The sequence below is a fragment of the Geotrypetes seraphini genome, chromosome 2, assembly GCF_902459505.1.
Source record: "Geotrypetes seraphini chromosome 2, aGeoSer1.1, whole genome shotgun sequence".
In the NCBI taxonomy this organism is placed as follows: domain Eukaryota; kingdom Metazoa; phylum Chordata; class Amphibia; order Gymnophiona; family Dermophiidae; genus Geotrypetes; species Geotrypetes seraphini.
In genome coordinates this window covers 153427430-153447718 of record NC_047085.1, presented here as the reverse complement: position 1 = coordinate 153447718, position 20289 = coordinate 153427430, and the positions used below count along the sequence as shown (strand labels likewise).

Genomic DNA, 20289 nt, shown 5'->3' with positions numbered 1-20289 from the left:
CTGAGGACACCTAAGGCCACTTCCAGCGTTAACCACACCTATAGTAGCCGTAGGCGCCTTTAGGCACCTCTATAGTCGGTACAAAAGTGCCATTTTATTTTTTAAAAATGTTTTAATTGGTTTTTGATTGGCGCAGTCAATTACTGTGCCGAATGAACCAATTAAAACAATTAAATTAGGCGGCAGTAGGGCACTTACTGCTGCCTAACAGTGCCGTTTATAGAATTTGCTCCAAAGTGTCTTTTATAAATTGTATAGGCATAACCTTATGTACATAAACCCTTATACTCATATATTGGTGTGACCAAATTGGAGCTGTTAATGGGGACGGGATTTGCACTTCTTTATTATGAATTAAGAATGTAATATTAGTGGGCAAATTTGTGCATGCGCCTACTGTCCCTTTCAAAACTAGTAACATATACTCACTCCTGCTGTACAAGCTGGGTAACCCGTCATCAAATTACTCTCTAAAGAATTGTTATTTTTATTTTAAGGGAGGTCATGTGCTGACTCCTCTACCAGCTGCTACTCCTTTAAAACCTGGATCAGCGGTGAGTAATCCAAGTTATAATTTGGGGCCTGAGATAGTGGTAGAATAGTGATGCAGTGCCATTTCTGACTAAAAAACACAAACTCCGTGTGAAGGAGACAGCAAATATTCATCCTCTTTTTTTGGGGTCTGTGGAATTGTGGAGCTATAATCATTGAAAAATGAACTGCCTTCAGCATAGTTACTAATTGTCACTCTTCTTGACAACCTGAGTAAAGAGCCCATAGATTTGAAAGGTTCAGTTTCTGCAAACCATCCAAATCTCTATCATCTTGAGTAAGTCACTTGACCATTGATTCCGGAGCTGTTGCTGTGAGTAAAACCACACAATTGTAGGATCTGCAATGTATGGAAGAGGCACTGTGGGTTAATCTGGGAAAGAGGGAATGGAAAATGTATTTACATTGGTGTGATATACATGCCTCCTTCACAGACAGAAAAAGTGGACAGAGATTTAATAGTAATCATTCAGAATATAGCTATAAAAGGAAAAATATTACTAATAGGTGATTTTAAGATGCCAGATGTTGATTAGGATATCCCTATTGTGGGGTTTTCTAGAAGTAGGGAGATCCTGGATTATCACAAGGAGAACTGTTCCAGCAGTTGGTAATGGAACCCACATGGGATGGGGCCATACTGGACTTAGTGCTTACAAACGGGGAAAGTGTTTCTGATGTTACAGTGGGTGATCTGGCATCCAATGATCACCATATAGTGTGGTTTAATATTAAGACAAGTGTAGAGAGGGCTCATTCAAATGTTCAAAAGTTCTAGACTTTAAAACAACTAACTTTATTCAGATGGGGGATTACATCAAGGAACTGTTGTCTGGATGGCGACATCTGGAAGAGGTTGGAAAGCAGTGGGCAAAACTGAAAGGATCTATTGTAAGGGCAACAAACCATTTTGGAGGAAAAGAAGGCCACCTTGGTTCTCAAAATAGTAGCTGTAAAGGCAAGGAAAAAGAAATTAGCTTTCATAAACTACAAAAGATTGCAGAAAGAGAAAGACAGGCTAAAATATCTGGAAAAGTTAAGAGAGGCTGGTCAAGTAGTCAGGAAAGCAAAGATGCAAATGAAAGAAAAAAATAGCCGACATTTTTTAGATATATTAGTGATAGGAAGAAGTGAAAAAGTGGCATTGTGAGACTCAAAGGTAAAGGGGAGAAAATATAGAACTGATAAAGATAAGGATAAATTGCTTAAGAAATATTTCTGTTCTGTGTTCACAGCTGAAGCGAAGGGAATGGGATCACAGAAGAAAAATGCAAATAGGGATGGAGGTGTAGTAGATCCTGATTTATTTTCAGAAGATTACGTTTGTGAGGAGCTAGCTAAACTAAAGGTGGACAAAGCAATGGGGCTGGATGGTGTAAGTCCAAGGGTATTGAAGGAACTTAGGGAAGTTCTGGCAGCTCAACTGGCTGACATTTCAATGCTTCTCTAGAATCAGGAGTGGTACCGGAGGACTGGAGAAGGGCGGATGTAGACCCACTCCACAAAAGTGGAAGTATGGAAGTGGTAAGGAACTACAGGCAGGTAAGTCTGACTTCTGTGGTAAATAGATTAATGGAAATGCTTTTAAAATAGAGAATAGTGATGTTTCTGAAATCCAGTGGATTACAGGACCCGAGGCAATATGGATTTACTAGAGGCAGGTCTTGACAGACAAATCTGATCAATTTCTTTGACTGGGTGACCATAGAATTGGATAGAGGGAGTGCACTAAATGTGGTGTATTTAGATTTTAGCAAGACCTTTGACAGTGTCCCACATGTATCTTCGGGATGGGCCCCAAAGTAATGGACTGTGTCAGGAACTGGTTGAGTGGAAGGCGACAGAGTGTGGTGATCAATGGAGATTGCTCTGAGGAAAGGGATGTTTCTAGTGGTGTGTCTCAAGGTTCAGTTCTTGGGCCTATTCTTTTTAACATTTTTGTAAGCGATATTACTGAAGTACTTTCAGGTAAAATTTGCCTCTATGTGTATGATACTAAAATCTGCAATAGAGTAGACATCCCTGATGGTGTGAATAAAATGAGGAGCTTGAAGAATGGTCTGATATTTGGCAGCTAAGATTTAATGCTAAGAAATGCAAGGTAATGCATTTGGGCTGCAAAAACCTGAGGGAACAGTACAGTTTAGGGCATGAAGAACTTTTGTGCACAGAAGAGGAATGAGATGGGTATGATGGTATGTGATGATCTTAAGGTGGCCAAACAGGTTAAAAAGGCGATGGCGAAAGCTAGAAGGATGCTAGGGTGCATAGGGAGAGGTAGGACTAGTAGAAAAAAGGTGGTATTGAAGCCCCTGTATAAGACTGTGATGAGGCCTCATTTAGAATATTGTGTACAATTCTGGAGACCGCACCTTTAAAAAGCTGTAAACAAGATGGAGTCAGTCCAGAGGACGTCTACAAAAATGGTCAGTGGTCTTCATCTTAAGGCATATAGGGAAAGACTTAAAGATCTCAATATGTATACTTTGGAGGAAAGGTGGGTGAAGGGAGATATTTTATTTTATTATTTAAATTTCATTTAAATTTCCCCAGAATTCTATAGTTTCAACGGTTCTCCCTTCTGCTTCTATTTCCTATCTCCCCTCTTTTCAACCTTTCAAAGTCCTTTAGATCATTGTAGTCTTATTAGAATGTTTATTTTCTTATTTTTCTCATCTATCTCTATTTTTATTTCTTCATTACTCTACTAATTGTCATTTTCCCAGGTACTTTAGTTAGATTGTGAGCCTTCGGGACAGTAAGGGAATTTCTAAGTACCTATCTTACTTATAATTTTAATGCACCCTATTGTCTATTTTCTGTAAACCGCTTAGAATCCTAACGGAATTTAGCGGTATATAAGAAATAAATTACATTACATTACATTACATTACATTACATTACATATGTAAGAGTCATTTAAATACCTACATGACATAAATGTGCATGAGGTGAATCTCATTAGAAAGGAAACTCCAGAATGAGAAGTCATAGGAGGAAGTTAAGTGATAGGCTTAGGAGCAATCTAAGGAAATATTTTTTTATAGAAAGGGTGGTAGATTCGTGGAATGGTCTCCCAGTAGAGGTGGTAGAGACAAAGACTGTCCAAATTCAAGAAAGCACGGGACAGGCAAGTGGGATCTCTTAGGGAGAGATAGAGACAATGGATGCTGTGGATGCACAGATTGGATGGGCCATTTGGCATTTATGTGCCATCATGTTTCTGTGTTTTTTTATCAATAACCAGACGAGATGGATTATCAGAGGAAAAAGAATGGCAAAGCACAATAAACTCTGACTTCACAATGTTCAATGTTAAATTTATTTATTAATTTTAAAATTTCTAGTTCCTAGATCTATGCAGATTACAATAAAAATGCACTTAATACATAATTCACCTACATTAAACAACCTAAGATAAAATCATAGCCCTTGTATCTTTCATAAGCATAGAAATACAGGACAACCTTTTCTATTCTCACACTGTCATAAATGTCTTCACAGATAATTGTGTTTTCAATAATTTCTTAAAATTTACGGTAATCTTGAGGCAGAAAGATATAGTAATCCTGGAAATTTGTTCCATAATTCCAGTGCCGCACAGGAAAACATAGCCATTCTAGTATTGTGATAATGCACTGCATAATAAGCAAGATGCATATCTGATTCTGACTGCAAACCAAATTTAGATTGATATAACGATGACAATTGCTTTAGTTGCCATGGAGATTCATGATACAATATTTGCTGCACTAAATAGAATTTTAAATTCTATTTGAAAGTTCAACAGGCACTTAATGCAAAGTTTATAATACTGCCCTTTTAGCTGTTCCTCTTAACCTGGATGCTGCATTCTGAACAAGCTGCAATGCTTTTCACCTTGTGACCATAATCCCAAGGTACTCCAGCCCTGATCTGATACCAATCAAGAGATGACAGGCAAACAGTAGAAAACCTCGCCTTGGGATATACGCAGACTAAACAAAGAAGGCAAGGGAGGTGTCTTTTCAACCAATGATTGAGTCTTCATTTGAATCAAATAGTCCCAACAAGGATCCTGGTTTCGGCGTATAGAGGTCGCCTTCCTCAGGGGACACTTGACTGGTGGACGCTAGGTCCAAAAACACTCTAAAAACAAACTTGTGTAGACAAGAAGCAGCATTCAGAGCAGTGCAAGTTTGTTTTTAGAATGCGTTTCGATCTATCGTCCACCAGTCAAGTATCCCCTGAGGAAGGTGTCTTCTATATGCCGAAACCTGGATCCTTGTTGGGACTATTTGATTCAAATAAAGACTTGAACATTGGTTGAAAAGACACCTCACTTGCCATCCAAGAGATACAACACAGAGACACTGAAGGGCAAGTGCTGAATTGGTTTGAATCTTACTTAGATGACTGTGCTTTGCATGTAGGAATTAAATTACTTTTCTCTCATCAGTCTTGCGATTATGAATTCCCATTTCTTCTATAATTACCACAATATCCAGCAAACAAATGCCTGACACCCTCCTGCATCCTAAATAACCAATCATGCATTTTCTCAATAACTGAAGATAATATATTTCTCAAATCAGGTAGCTTGAATCCCCTATCATCAATATGCTTACACTGCAAAAGAATATATCATCATGGTGATTCATTGAGGCATCACAGACAAATTTATGTACCCCAAAAGGATACAAACAAGCAGGCAGGCATGTCAGCCAGCTGGTTATGATTGCTTTTTGCTTAATAGAAGGCCATCTTTTTTTGTGCCTGCTCTGCATTTGGCAAGGCTGAGGTATGTTCCATGAATTTTTGCGTGCTCTAGTTAAATAATTTTTCTGTTTTTTACAGACTTTCCCATTCTTTGGAGTTCTTCCAGCTGTATTAAATGACCATGGAGAGGAACTACAAGGAGAAGCTGAAGGCTATTTAGTAAGGAATCCATATCCTTTCTGTGACAGATAGTGATTTGGTGGTGTATCTTAGAACTGAGAGACTTCTAGTGGCTATATTGATCCTGGAGATTGAACTCAGCTATTGTGGTACCTTATATCAAACTAACATAAGAATTATCCAAAGAAATTGTTGTATCTGTGCATTCAAGACAACCTTGTTTTGTTTTTCAGATCTGACCAGGGCTTCTATTATTGAGGTCCTGTGTGATCTTGATAGCTCATGCAAAGCTTTTTTGATAATTGTTATGTTGTCCTATTAATTTATAAAGCCTTTTTCACATGTTGTGGCGACATGTGTATAAAAGGCCTTTTATAAAATACTGACTGACTTAAATGTGCATGCATTGTAAATATCATGTGTACTTTGCCAGTAAAAAATGTAAGATCTTTTAAAATTGATCTTCGGATTGTAACCCCAGGTATAGAGAAGCTGGGATGTCCTCCAGGAAAGCATATGTTTCAGTGTAGATAGAGAAGTGTAAACTGGATATGTAAACTGTGAAAAATGTGAATGTGTTTTAGGGAGATAATATATATAAGGATGAATGGTATTCTTGGAATGAATGGATTAGGTCTGTCCTATTTTTTTATGGAGTTCTTTTCAGTCTTGAATATTTAAGTTGTAATTTTGTAGACCGCTCAGAACCAGTGAGGGTGAGCAATATATCATATTTTAAAATAAACCTGAATTGTACTGGAACTTAAGAATATAACTTGCAAAATATTTTTTTCAGATACAATATTGCATTGGGATTCTCTGGGTTTTGAGTTAGTTTTACATGACTGTGTGTGGGCAGAGAGGGGCAGCAGTCAGGAGAGAAGGAACATGCAAGCTTGAGAGGATCCTTGTACATTGTTTCTTCGAGCAGAACAGTTTTATTTGAGTCAGAAAAATGTTTCATTATTTACTTTCTCCTGTTGCAGGTTTTCAAGCAGCCATGGCCGTCAATAATGCGGACAGTGTATGGCAACCATGAACGCTTTGAAAATACCTACTTCAAAAAGTTTCCTGGCTATTATATGGCAGGAGATGGTAAGATATTTTTTCTCAACCCGATGTATTTAATGAAGATGACAGATACCTTCTTCTATATGTATTCTGTAAAACAAGTGTTCAACACATCTTTAGAAAGGGAATCAGTTTATTTTGCATGTTATTGAAAATATGTTTATAAATGCCTCAAAAAGGCATGGGTAATAAGTTTTGACTTTGTAAGAATATGAATTTTTTTCTCCTACTTTGAGTTAGGGCGTCAGATGGCTTTTTCAGAGACATTATTAGGAGCACACTTACTTTTTCTATTGAATTTTGAAAAAAATCAATGACTTCATTTGAGTGCAAAGCAATGTAAAATCTCCCAAAAAATGTTTAAATTCACAAGTAGAGAAAGTATATGGAGGCTTCTCTTCAGGAATGTTTCTAGCTGTATCTACCTCATGGCAAAATTAATTTATTTTGGTGAATCTCAGGGCACTGTTTTAAAGAGTACAGCTTCTTTTTATTTAGTTCGAGATTTAACCCCACCTTTTATGAAGCTGCGTTAGGCTTTTTTTTTTATCACCGGCCGCAGCGATATTAGCTCCAATGCTCATAGGAATTCCTTGAGTGTCAGAGCTAATACCGCTATGGCTGGCGATAAAAAAAGCCTAACAGGGCTTCATAAAGGGGGGGAGGGGGGTAAATGGATTTTTTTTGTCTTGACTGTTTTTGGGTGATATAATTTGTTAGAGAGCATCCTAAATTGTTTTCAGCTTTTAGACTTTCACATTCTGGGAATAAATGTAATATCTACACATTGCCTTAGTTTTAGGACTCAACATCTGAGAACTTTTTTTTATATTCTGCATATCCTACAATTCTATACGGATTATTCAGGTACTCAAGCATTTTTCCCTAGTTGTCCCGATGAGCTCCCACTCTATCTAATGTACCTGTAACTAATGTAGCTAGGACTCTTTTTATCAAAATAAAAATTCTGATTTCAAAGGTCTCTCTTCTCTGGATTGAGCTTTGTGTTATTGGCAGTTGGATTTTCTTTGACCTAATGCAGCTGTGAGGGAGTTTATAGGATGCTTCTACTCTCCCTTCTGGATACTCCCTTACAATGTCAGAACCATCTCAACATAGGTAGCGCCTCCTTAGGGGGAAGTGACATGGAAAAGAGCAGTCAGGAAAGCAAGTACCAGGAAGTAGAAAAGGCAGGGCCAGAGCTAGGTTAAGGAGGCCTAGGAGAGTTGGAGGAAGAAGTAGTCCCAGCATACTCTTTGACTACAACTTTCAGACATTCTGCTTGGCTGAGTTAAGCTAACTTCTTGTACTAACTACATGTGAGCCCTGTTCTGAGGTCTAGCTAGGACCAGACCTTGATACCTGTTGTGAGGAAGATTTTTTGCAGTCTGCAGCTCCAGGCCCACCTCATGACTTTTATTTATCATACCAAGAGACTTTTTTTCTTGTATGCTCTATCCTTTGAAGTAACAGGATTCAGGGAGTTTTGTTTTGAGCCAATAAGAACTTGTCTGTACTATTGGCACTGAGCAGCCTATAAAAGATCTTATAACTAATCAAGTGAGAGGAGAAAGGCTGGGTACATTAGAGAACAAGAATGAGAATTTGTTGTATTGTTTAAATCATTTGTTCTCTTTTCTTATGGAAGTGTTGCCTATTTTACCAAAACATATTCTATGAAAGTTGCCACTAGCTTCAGGATTGTGGTTGATTGCCCTCTGGCTCATAAATGCAGAAGCCGGTACCTCATTTCTAGTGCCACGGCATCAGCTTTCTGCTTCTTCTGATGCTGCTACTGAGAAGTGAGAGTGGAAGAAAAGATAAGATTAGCTAGATGAAGACTGGAGAGGAAGGGTAATAGACTGGAATTTTTGATGGCACATCTGGAAAGGATTAGTGAGAACAAATAAGGCTGGAGATAGTGGGGTGAGACTGAATTTCTTTATTAGATGTTGAACAATGACATGATGAACAGAATCTGAACCATGCATCAAATATTGTTGTACATTACACATCATATCTATAATGCATTAAAAGGCAGTTTGGTTAATGCACTTCCTTTTTTTGTAATTCTTTATTTATAATGAGCACTTACAAACCAGGTAAAAACAATCATAACAGATATCAGCAAACCATTCTCATTAATATTGCTACCACCATCCCAGGGCACAATCAAATAACATTACACAACTCTAGTACTCCCCCAGACTCCACTATGAATCCCTCTACCCTCCCCCCTCCTTCCCTCATCCCATCCTCCCTTCCCCCCCCCAGAGATGGCCAAGTATCACCAAGACCTACAATTCCATTTCCCCATAACATAAGAGGCTAGTCAAACGAACATTGCCACAAAAACATATCCAAAACATGTCCCAAGATTAATACACTTCCATTTCACCCACAATATTTACATGTGTAGAGACAAGGCAAATCATATTCCATCACATAGTCACTGATAGGGTTGTATCATTCTCCCAGTTGGAAACTTAGAAATACAGAAACATGAAGGCAGATAAAGGCCAAATGGCCCATCCAGTCTGCATATTCACAGAATCCACTATCTTCTTCTCTCCCTAAGAGATCCCACATACCTATCCCACGCTTTCTTGAATTCAAACACAGTTTATGTCTCCACCACCTCTACTGGGAGACTATTCCACACATCTACCACCTTTTCTGTAAAAAAGTATTTCCTTAGATTACTCCTGAGTCTCTTAACCTCATTCTATGGCCTCTCACTCTGGAGTTTCCTTTCATTTGAAAGACTTGTCTCGTGTATTTATGCCACATAGGTACTTAAACATCTCTATCATATCTCACCTCTCCCGAGATCTTTAAGTCTGTCCTCATACGTGTTGAACGAAAATGGAGGCACAATAAAACACTTATCAATCTTAATAAATTCAAGGAACATGCCGCATATTACAGATCTGAAATTAATAGAACCAAAAAAGAATATTATACCAAACAAATTAAGAAGGCTAAAAATTCCTCCACCTTATACGCAATAGTTAAATCCTTAACAACAAAGAAAAAAGAAATGAACAAATCCAATCTTACACCTTCAGCACAAGCCCTCGCCACTTACTTTATAGACAAAGTACAGAAAATTAGAGACACTTTCCCGCTTATCTCTACTCCTAACCACTCTGCAGATTATGTAGACTCTAATACTTCAACTAACCTGTCATATTCAAAATGCTCTCGCTTCACCCTTCCTAGCTTGGAGGAAATACAAAGATGTATTAATTTGCTTAATCTAAAAGGGACTAGCATAGAGGTTATCCATCCTTTACTTTTAAAACAATTTTTCTCTATTTTCGGCCCCTACATTAAAGACCTGGTTAATTCCAGTTTATCATCAGGATCTCTGCCCAAGATTTAGAAACAATTGATCATTTATCCAGTCATTAAGGATCAAAATATTAGCACTCAGGACATGTCTAATTACCGTCCTATAGCAAACATACCATTCATGGCAAAACTTACTGAGAAAATAGTTTTCCATCAAATCTCTGAATTCGTTGAAAAAACATGTACTTCATCCTAACCAAACTGGTTTCCGTCACTACCATTCTACAGAACTTTCTTTGCTAGAACTTACTACTAAAATACTATACCATCTTGATCATCATCAATCAGTACTGCTTATTTCCTTAGATCTCTCCTCTGCCTTCGATACTATAGATCACAGCCTGCTATTAACGCGACTTCATGAAATCGATTTATCCTACCAGGTCATGGACTGGTTTGTTTCCTACTTTACTGACAGATCATCTAAGGTCATTTTTAATGGCACATTGTCCCAACCTTTTTCCACCAAACACGGAATACCACAGGGTTCCATTTGGTCACCATTGCTCTTCAATATCTTTATGTCGCCCCTTCTGACAGTGGGCCAATCTATTGGCTTTACTACGTTTACTTATGTTGACGATGTGCAATTAATCCATCCCATTGATCTCAATGTACACCTCTTAGAAACCTGATTAAGTGGTTTAAAAAATCTTTTAATAACCATAAATTAGGAAAAATTAAATCATGGTTAGACTCAAATAAACTGTCTCTTAACATCAACAAATCGAAACTTATGATTTTTCCTTTTAAAGAAGGAGCAACGCTTCAGGCCCCCCTGAAGCTTGAATCACTCCCCATCAAAATTGTCCCTACTCTAAAACTATTAGGAGTTACTTTTGACAGTAAATTTTCTTATCATTTTCACATTAGCATGGTCATTCAGAAATGCTTCTATTGACTCAGGATGATACGTTCCCTGCAAAATTACTTGAACCAGCCTCCTTGAACACATTGATCCATTCCCTAGTAATTTCTTGTATAGACTACTGTAATGCCCTGTATAAGGGCATTACAAAAAAGGAAATTAGACGGCTTCAGATTGTACAAAACACAGCTATTAAGATCGTTTGTGGCGCAAAGAAATACGATCACATTTCACCTCTTCTGATTAGTGCACATTGGTTACCAGTTGAACATAGAATCAGTTATAACTTTTAACATTTACAACAAAATTAAACAATCAACCAGAGTTCATTAATAGACTTTTAATTCCTTATAATACTTTAAAATCTCTTCGTTCAATGTCTCAGAATCTTCTCATCATACCTTCTTTAAAATTAATCAATACATTGCGCTCCAATAATTTTGCCGTCACTGCCCCTACTCTCTGGAATTCACTGCCTATCCATTTACGCAGTGAATCCGATATAAAACAATTTAAAGCAAAATTAAAAACATTCTTGTTCCAGGATGCTTTTGGACGACAACTGTCCTCTTAAGGACAAAAAAAAAAATAATTTTTAAAATTATTACTTTTTACCCTAACCTATTGTATTTTCCCTTTTTTGTTGCACTTTTCTTTTACGATTGTAGTTCTTCCCCTTTTTCCTATTGTTTGAAGTAGGTCTACACGTCTTATCAGTGCTTTATTATGACACTTAGATTTTATCCAGTATCCCCAGTTTTAATATGTTTTTATGTAAATTTTATATTGTACACCGCTTAGAAACCTGATTAAGCAGTTTTAAAAATCTTTTAATAAACTTGAAACTTGATGACATAGACTGGAGAATGACACGGGGAAAAAATTTGTCCCCGTCCCTGCGACCACCGTCCCTGTTACCGCCCCGTCCCCACGACCACTGTCCCCACCCTGTCCACGTCCTTGTGACCACTGTCTCTGCCCCGTCCCCATGACTACTATCCCCGCAGCATCCATAAAGCCTCAGTACTGCAATATTTAGCTTATTCCTTCCTTATAAATCAAAGTTCTGGCTGCTGAACTAGAGAAAGAGATGTTCAGGTGGTAGGGCTTTGTTTATAAATTTTTATAAACCTAATTAATATACTACTTTATCCTAAAGCAAAAAAAAAATAAATAAATAGAAATTGGTTTTTCTATCTTTGTTGTGTGGTTTCTGCTTCTCTCATCTTCTCTTTCAATTCCTTCCATCCACTGTCTGTCTTCTCCCTTCATCTTCCATTTGCTCTGTTACTGTGCCTCTCCCTTCACCCCCCCCCCATTGGTCTGGCACCCATCTTCTTCCTTCTGCTCCTCCATAGTCTGGCAACTCTGTCTTCTTCTCTTCCAGCGTCTTCTCCCCACTCTCTCTTCCCCATTTCCCTTCAGCATCTTCTCCCCACTCTCTGTTCCCCATTTCCCTTCAGCGTCTTCTCCCCATTCTGTCTTCCCCATTTCCCTTCAGTGTCTTCTCCCCATTCTGTTTTCCCCATTTCCCTTCAGTGTTCTCCCCCATTTCCCGTCAGCGTCTTCTGCCCACTCTGTCTTCTCCATTTCCCTTCAGCATCTTCTCCCCACTATATGTTCCCCATTTGCTTTCAGCATCTGTTCCTCTCCACCCCCCTTCAGTGTCTGCTTCTTTCCTCCACCACCCTTCCCTCTTGCCACCTCATCACCCTTTGGCATCTCTTGCGCAGCCCCCTCCCTCCTTCCTACCTACCCAAATCTATCTATCTCCCTCCCTCCCCTTTACCTTCACGGCGCGTTTTGAGTAACCGTCGGAACCTACAAGCAGTAGCGTGCGTGTGTGGGTGGAAGCTTTTCTTCTGATGCAACCATGTCATTCTCTAACATAGCCCATCAACTATTTCAGGTTGCCTTCCTCTGGATCGACTCCATCCTGTTTATTTCTTTTTGAAAGTGTGGTCTTCAGAATTGTACACAATATTCTAAATACAGGGGCATCAATACCTCCTTTTTCCTACTAACCATTCCTCTCCCTATGCACCCTAGCATCCTTCTAGCTTTCACCATTACCTTTTTAACCTGTGTGTCCATCTTAAGATCATCACATACTTCTCTTCTTTCATTGACAAAAGTTCTTCACCCCCTAAACCATATCATTTCCTCAGGTTTTTGCAGCCTACCTTTCATTTCTTAACATTAAATTTTAGCTGCCAAATTTCAGACCATTCCTACTTCACTAGGTCCTTCCTCATGTTTTCCACACCATCAGGGGTGTCTACTTTATTCCAGATTTTGGTATCATTTGCAAAGAGGCAAATCTTACCAGTCAGCCCTTCAGCAATATCACTTATAAAAATGTTAAAAAGAAAAGGCCCAAGAACTGAACCTTGAAGCACACCACTAATAAAAATCCCTTTCCTCAGAGCGATCTCCATTGACCACTACCCTCTGTCGCCTTCCACTCAACCAGTTCCTGTCCCAGTCCATCACTTTGGGGCCCATACTGAGGGCACTCAGTTTATTTATTAGACGCCTGTGTGGAACACTATCAAAGGAATGGTCTGAAATTTAGCAGCTAAGATTTAATGCTAAGAAATGCAAGGTCATTTCGCTCATACCACAACCTCAGGCAACGCGTTCCAGAGCATAACTATTCTCTGAGTGAAAAAAATATTTCCTCCTATTGGTTTTAAAGATATTTCCCTGTAACTGCATCAAGTGTCCCCTAGTCTTTGTAATTTTTGACGGAGTAAAAAATCAATCCACTTATACTTGTTCTATACCACTCAGGATTTTGTGGACTTCAATCATATCTCCCCTCAGCTATCTTTTTACAAGCTGAAGAGCCCTAACCTTTTTAGTCTTTCCTCAAACAAGAGGAGTTCCATCCCCGTTATTATGCCTCAATGTTCTTCTCAAGTAACCCCCATCCTCTGTTCCCTCTCATACCTACCATTTGAATATTGACCCATATATGGAATGGAGGAGTAGCCTACTGGTTAGTGCAATAGGCTAAGACCCAGAGGAATTGGGTTTGATTCCCACTGTAGACCTTGTGATCCTGGGCAAGTCACCCATCCCTCCATTTCCCCAGGTAGAAAAGGTTGTAAGGACCAAGTACCTGCAAATAATATATGTAAACTGTTTTGGTTGTACCACAGAAGAAAGGCGGTATATCAAGTGCATTACTCAAAATGCATTTTTTGCAAAATAATTATATTTTCTAACTCTTACACAAACTCTGCACTGTGCTGCTGCTGGAAACTGGGAGTTTATGATCACTATGTTTCACCTTATTATGGATTTCATTTCCTTTTAACTTACAGGCTGCCAAAGGGACAAAGATGGTTACTACTGGATCACTGGAAGAATCGATGACATGCTTAATGTTTCAGGTGGGGGAGGCTTGCAGTATTACTCCTTCCCTTTACATCACCTTGTTTTGTACTTCTTCACTTAGATTTAGGGCTTGATTTGCTAAATATTTTCCTGTGAATGCAACTTGGAAAAAGAACTCTGCATGCTCTTATCTGAAACATCCCTTATTTTCATTTTGTTTTGGTTTTCATTTTGTTGATTTGGGGAGGCCTGGGTATCAGCCTGAAAATATGAAATAGTTTACTATCTAAATATGAGTGGTACAAGCTGTCCAGAATGCAATATCCTGTTTACTGGCTAGTGTGCCCTTAGGGACCAAAGGTATTGGGAAAAGTCACTGATGCTAGGCTGACATTGCAGCTTTGTTCTAAAGTATACTATATTGCAAACAGCCATCCAAATTCAACACATGTGGTAAAGCAAGCTTTAGTTCCTGATGTAAGAACTAAAATTATGCAAACTGAGGCCCAGGATAAATTTAGAAAAATCATAAAAACATGTATAACATACATAAAATAAATATGATAAAAAATCCCAAAACTGGTCCTAGTGTTCATGTGGACCGGACCCGATACGGGTCCGTGCTTCATATTACTTACAGTATTACTCACACATGTTTCACACTTATCTATGATACCATTTTTTGTAGGACCCCTGAGGAAGAAGCGTTTTTTTAAACACAGACCGTGTCGGGTCCGGTCCACATGAACACTAGGACCAGTTTTGGGATTTTTTGTCATATTTGTTTTATGTATGTTATATATGTTTTTATGATTTTTTATTAAATTCCTGCATCTTGAACATGGTTTTGTTTTCTGCTTTGCATTTTTTGTTGGTTTTTGTTGTTGTTGTTTTGCCCAGGATAAATTTCTCATGGTAATGACTAGTGTTGACATATTAATTCTGTTGCCATGAGAAATATATAAACTCTGCTAACCTGCTTACACTGAAAGGGCTAGTAGGCACAGAAAAACACCATGCAACCCAGATTCACCACCAGTTCTCCATTTTGTCTCCTGTGGACCAATCTTCAGCAAATAATCTATCCTTCTAGTTCAATCTTCTACAAACACCACAAAATTTAGATTATGAACCCATTAAGGACAGAGAAAGTACCTGCATATAATAAATGTGAACTACTTTGGTTGTACCACAGAAGGTGGTATATCAAATCCATGACATTACCTTCCCCACCTTGGACCCAATCTTCAACAAACATTACAACTCCCCAGAGGTGAAGTAGCAGAAGGAAAGATTTGTAATTATTTTGATGTTTGTTTTGCTTCCCTTTAGCCATCCCAAAATAATTTATAGAAAGCTACCACCCGTACTCTCACATTCCCACATTTGCCATATTATTCTAAAAAGGCTCTTTTTGGTATGTCACACTTTGATCCAATACATAGTTTCATTTTGGAATGGAAAGATGCAGGCTGTTGTGATGAGAACAAAAGAATAGAGGAGGTAGACAAAAAGAAATATGATAAAGAGAATGAAAAATTAAAAAAGTTTGACCTGACAGTTTTCTCAAGCTGTTTTTGAGTGTTTAGCTCAATCAGAACCAATTTCTGTTTCCCCCTGGAGATTGACAATATATTCTTTCATTCACACCTACTCAGGGTTTTCTTCCATATTTATCCCTCGTTCTTTAGCCCAGTCATTGCAGTAACAGTCAGCCAGGGACTTTGAGAAGATGGTCCACTTGTATCTAAACTCTGGCCAGTAGGTGTCACTATGGCTCCCTTCCTCTAAGAGATGTGAATACTGCATCTATGGGGTCTCCCAAGAACCAAAACTCTGTTCAGGAATTTCTTGCCTGGAATTGGGTTATTGGCCTGGCTCAGATTGCCCTTAATGTAAAAACAAAACATAAGCCTCTGAATTCTAATAAAGATATGGTTGTCCTGGAAGAGGCTAGCTAAGAAGAATATTTATTCAGAAATGACAATATCATCAACTAGGAAAAAAGAAAAAGTCTTAAATAGAATGTGAGTAGTTGTGATCAATGCTGATGTAACTTTGTGTTGCTGCCTCAGGTTTTTTTTTGCTTTGGGGTTTTTTGTGGTTTTTTTTTTTGGGGGGGGAGGGTCCCCTCAACACTGCTGTCTGCAAAACAGCATTTTGGATAAGAAGCATTCCTCCACCCTGATCCTTGACTTGTTTTGTGAAAGATTTGCTCTTTGTAATCAGGGCACCTGCTCAGCACTTCAGAGGTGGAGTCAGCATTGACGAAGCACCCAGCAGTGGCGGAGGCTGCGGTGGTGAGCTGCCCCCATGCGGTGAAGGGGGAGAGCCTCTACTGCTTTGTCACCCTGAAAGATGAGACGATGTTTACTGAGTCTCTGAGTGCGGAGCTGAAAAAGCAAGGTATTGCAAGCTTACTTCTATATTCTACTTCTGTTGACTATTTGTTTGTAAGACATCAATCCATGACCTTGACTGGTAAATATTAAGAGGCATTTTTTTTGTGGAATGTGGCCTTCTCTTTTGTTTTTATAGATTTGAACAAGATTCATTGTTCCAGAAGTATTTGTGCAAACTTTCTTATAAAGTGCAGATTAGCAGAGTTTTCATTGAATTGGCATGGACAGGGGTGCCAACACTGGCGCATCTCATCAGCTGACAGTTACAAATTTTTATTTGCTACATGAACGATCAAGTGTGCCTCATCCTTCCTATCTCATGCCTTAAACAGCACTATAAGCTTTAATGCTTGTTGTGTAACTGTTAGTGTTGTGTAACAATAGACACCGATCCCCTAATTTTTTAAACTTGTGCACACAGTTTTACACTTATCATGCAATGCTACACATGCAAGATATACAAGACTAGTGCAAATTGTGTGCATAACACCAATTAACAGTTAATTTTATTGGTTATAATTGGTGTTCATTAACACCAAGCGGCACTAATTAACAGTTATACGTGTAACTGCTTCTTATCGGGATAGTGTAGATTGCATGCATAAAACCAGATTAACCAGATGACCACTGGAGGCATGTAAGCACTATCCCACTACACTCTCCCACACTCCTTCCACCTCCCCAAAAATGTGAATGAAATAATACATACCGGCCTATAGAAACATAGAACATAGAAACATAGAAAGATGACGGCAGAAAAGGGCTATAGCCCATCAAGTCTGCCCACTCTACTGACCCACCCCACTAAGTCAGAGTGTTGCTCGACCCACGTAGAAATCCCACGTGGATGTCCCATTTATTCTTAAAGTCGAGCACGCTAGTGGCCTTGATCACCTGCACCGGTAGTTTGTTCCAGTGATCCACCACGCTTTCTGTGAAGAAATACTTCCTGGTGTCACCACCAAATCTCCCTTCTCTGAGTTTGAGCGGGTGCCCCCTTGTGACTGAAGGTCCCTTAGGAAAGAATGTCGTTTTCTACCTCGACACGACCTGTGACGTACTTAAATGTCTCAATCATGTCACCCCTCTCCCTGCGCTCCTCTAGAGAGTAGAGCTGCAACTTACCCGGTCTTTCCTCGTATGAGAGACCCTTGAGTGCGGAGACCATCCTAGTGGCCATTCGCTGGACTGACTCAGCTCGAAGTACATCTTTACGGTAATGTGGCCTCCAGAATTGCACACAGTACTCCAGATGAGGTCTCACCATGGTTCTGTACAGTGGCATTATGACTTCAGGTTTACGGCTGACGAAGCTTCTATTGATACATCCCATCATTCGCCTTGCCTTGGATGAGGCCTTCTCTACCTGTTTGGCAGCCTTCATGTCTGCACTGATGATTACTCCCAAGTCCCGTTCTTCTGAAGTCGTAGCTAGTGTTTCTCCATTCAAGGTGTATGTTCTGCATGGATTTCTGCTGCCGAGATGCATCACCTTACACTTCTTTGCATTGAAGCCCAGCTGCCATGTTGAGGACCAGTTTTCCAACTTGATCAGATCCTGCGTCATACCATCCGTGAAATCGCTTTCACCTACTATATTACCCAGTTTGGCGTCGTCGGCAAACAGCGCTACTTTTCCCTGAAGCCCGCGGGTCAAGTGCCTTATGAATATTTTAAAAAGGGATGGTCCCAGGACTGAGCCCTGTGGCATTCCGCTAGTCACCTCCGATATCTTAGAGAGGGTGCCATTGACCACCACCCTCTGAAGTCTTCCACTCAGCCAATCATTGACCCATGCAGTTAGTTTCTCACCTAACCCCATCGATTTCATCTTGTTTAATAGTCTACGGTGTGGGACACTGTCAAACGCTTTACTGAAATCCAAGTACACTATGTCCAGAGACTCTCCCGAGTCTAGCTTTCCTGTCACCCAGTCAAAGAAGCTGATAAGATTGGATTGGCATGACTTGCCCCTAGTGAATCCATGTTGACAGGGATCCCTCAGATTCCCCTCATCCAATATCGTGTCTAATTTCCCTTTAAGTAGAGTTTCCATGAGTTTACACACTATTGATGTGAGACTTACTAGTCTGTAATTTGCAGCCTCCGTGCAGAGGAACAATGTTGGCAGTTTTCCAGTCCAGGGGGACTCTCCCCGTACTTAGGGAGAGATTGAAGAGCATGGCTAACGGTTCCGCCAAGACATCGCATAGCTCTCTGAGCACTCTTGGGTGCAGATTGTCCGGTCCTATATGATAGCTTCAGATGTTATGGCCAGTCCTGTTAGAGCACAGCAAGTGGGTTCCTGGAGTAGTCTGGTGAGTGGTATAGTGAACCATAGAGATGGGGACTCAGGCCCATACCCTACTGTAACCACTACCCTTGTAAACCACATACCCTTCCAAACCCCATCCCACCGTATCTTCGAAAATTGAAAAATTTGCATCAGTTCAAGAAATTGCTTAAATGTTATCTGTTTTGTCAAATGAAATATGCATTTTAATGCCCAGGATCCGTTTGACTTGTATTGGTTACCAGCATCCTTTATGACATGTTGAAAGTTTTAGAGAAGAATCTTTGCAGTCAGCCTTTTAGATAGATAAATTGCTATATGTGATGTATGATTGTTTTTAAATATGTTTGGGAAGAGTTGTAATCTGCTTTGGATAAAGGCGGAATATAAGCAATAAACTATATAAACAATATAGATGTCACCTGAAGGCATAAGGGCTATTGTTGTGGTGTACAGTTGGATTCAGTGGGTGGATTTTGAACGGCTCACCCTTTAGGGAGCTATGGCGAGTTCTGTACTTGGGATTGTTTATGTGAGGTTCACTGCAGTGCCCCTTAGGGTGCCCCAGTGCTCTGCTAGGATGTCTATTTGGCCAGTCTACTAAGCATGCTGGCCCCTCCTACATCCCAATGGCTTGTTTTGTGCATTTTTCTTTTGGATGTGTTTTTTTTTTTTTCAAAAATGGTTCAAAAAGGACCTTGGTTTCTACCAAATAGTCTCTTCACCAACCCACTCAGCGGGTCATATCCTAGACCTAATCTTCATCCAAAACGACACATCTATCAACACAACAACCACCAACTGTTCCATCTAAGCAGTTCTCTGGTCTGACACCATAACATCACATGCAACCACTCATACACAACAAAACAATCACCACCTAAGAAACAACCTCAGTAGAAGTCTATAACAATGACTCAGTCAAACATAAGAACATGAGAAGTTGCCTCCGCTGAGGCAGACCAGAGGTCCATCTCGCCCAGCGGTCCACTCCCGCGGCAGCCCATCAGGCCTATTGCCTGAGCAGTGGTTCCTGACTATTTCTATAACCTACCTCTACTCCTATCCCTATAACCTAAATAATCTCTCCATGGGTCTTTCTAACCTAGCAAGAACACTGAACTCAAACCACAAATCCGTCCATGAAGTGGCCATAACCTGGCACACCCAAGTAAAATCCTCTATGAGGGCTTAGCCTCAATCAAAGAAATAAAATGCTACCCCCGCAATCTCTCCTCCCCTTGGTTCACTGATAGCCTAAGAACTAAGAAAAGAGAACCAAGAAAAGCAGAGAGGGAATGGTACAAATCTAGGCAGAATGGCAACAAATCCAACTGGAGAATACAAACTAGCTATACTCGATGCAAAAAAAAGGCATACTACTACCAACAACTTCTAAATAAAAAACTTACCGATCAAAGAACCTCTTTACATTATCCAAAATTATATTTTCAGCTCTACAAGAAGACAATCAACACCATAACACCAGCCTCAACAGTGAATCATTCTCAGACTACTTCACTGAAAAA

At 39.6% G+C, this 20289-nt stretch overlaps 1 protein-coding gene across 3 annotated transcripts in view; it reads left to right on the top strand.

The window, feature by feature from the left end:
• Positions 1 to 20289, top strand: part of LOC117355460 (acetyl-coenzyme A synthetase, cytoplasmic-like) — a 156046-nt gene that overhangs the window by 90487 nt on the left and 45270 nt on the right. For all 3 annotated transcript variants that reach the window (XM_033934055.1, XM_033934054.1, XM_033934053.1), the window contains 5 exons: positions 498 to 554; positions 5389 to 5469; positions 6417 to 6525; positions 14053 to 14121; positions 16295 to 16471. In XM_033934055.1, coding sequence (XP_033789946.1) covers positions 498 to 554; positions 5389 to 5469; positions 6417 to 6525; positions 14053 to 14121; positions 16295 to 16471 — 493 coding nt within the window. The remainder of the gene's footprint in view (positions 1 to 497; positions 555 to 5388; positions 5470 to 6416; positions 6526 to 14052; positions 14122 to 16294; positions 16472 to 20289) is intronic.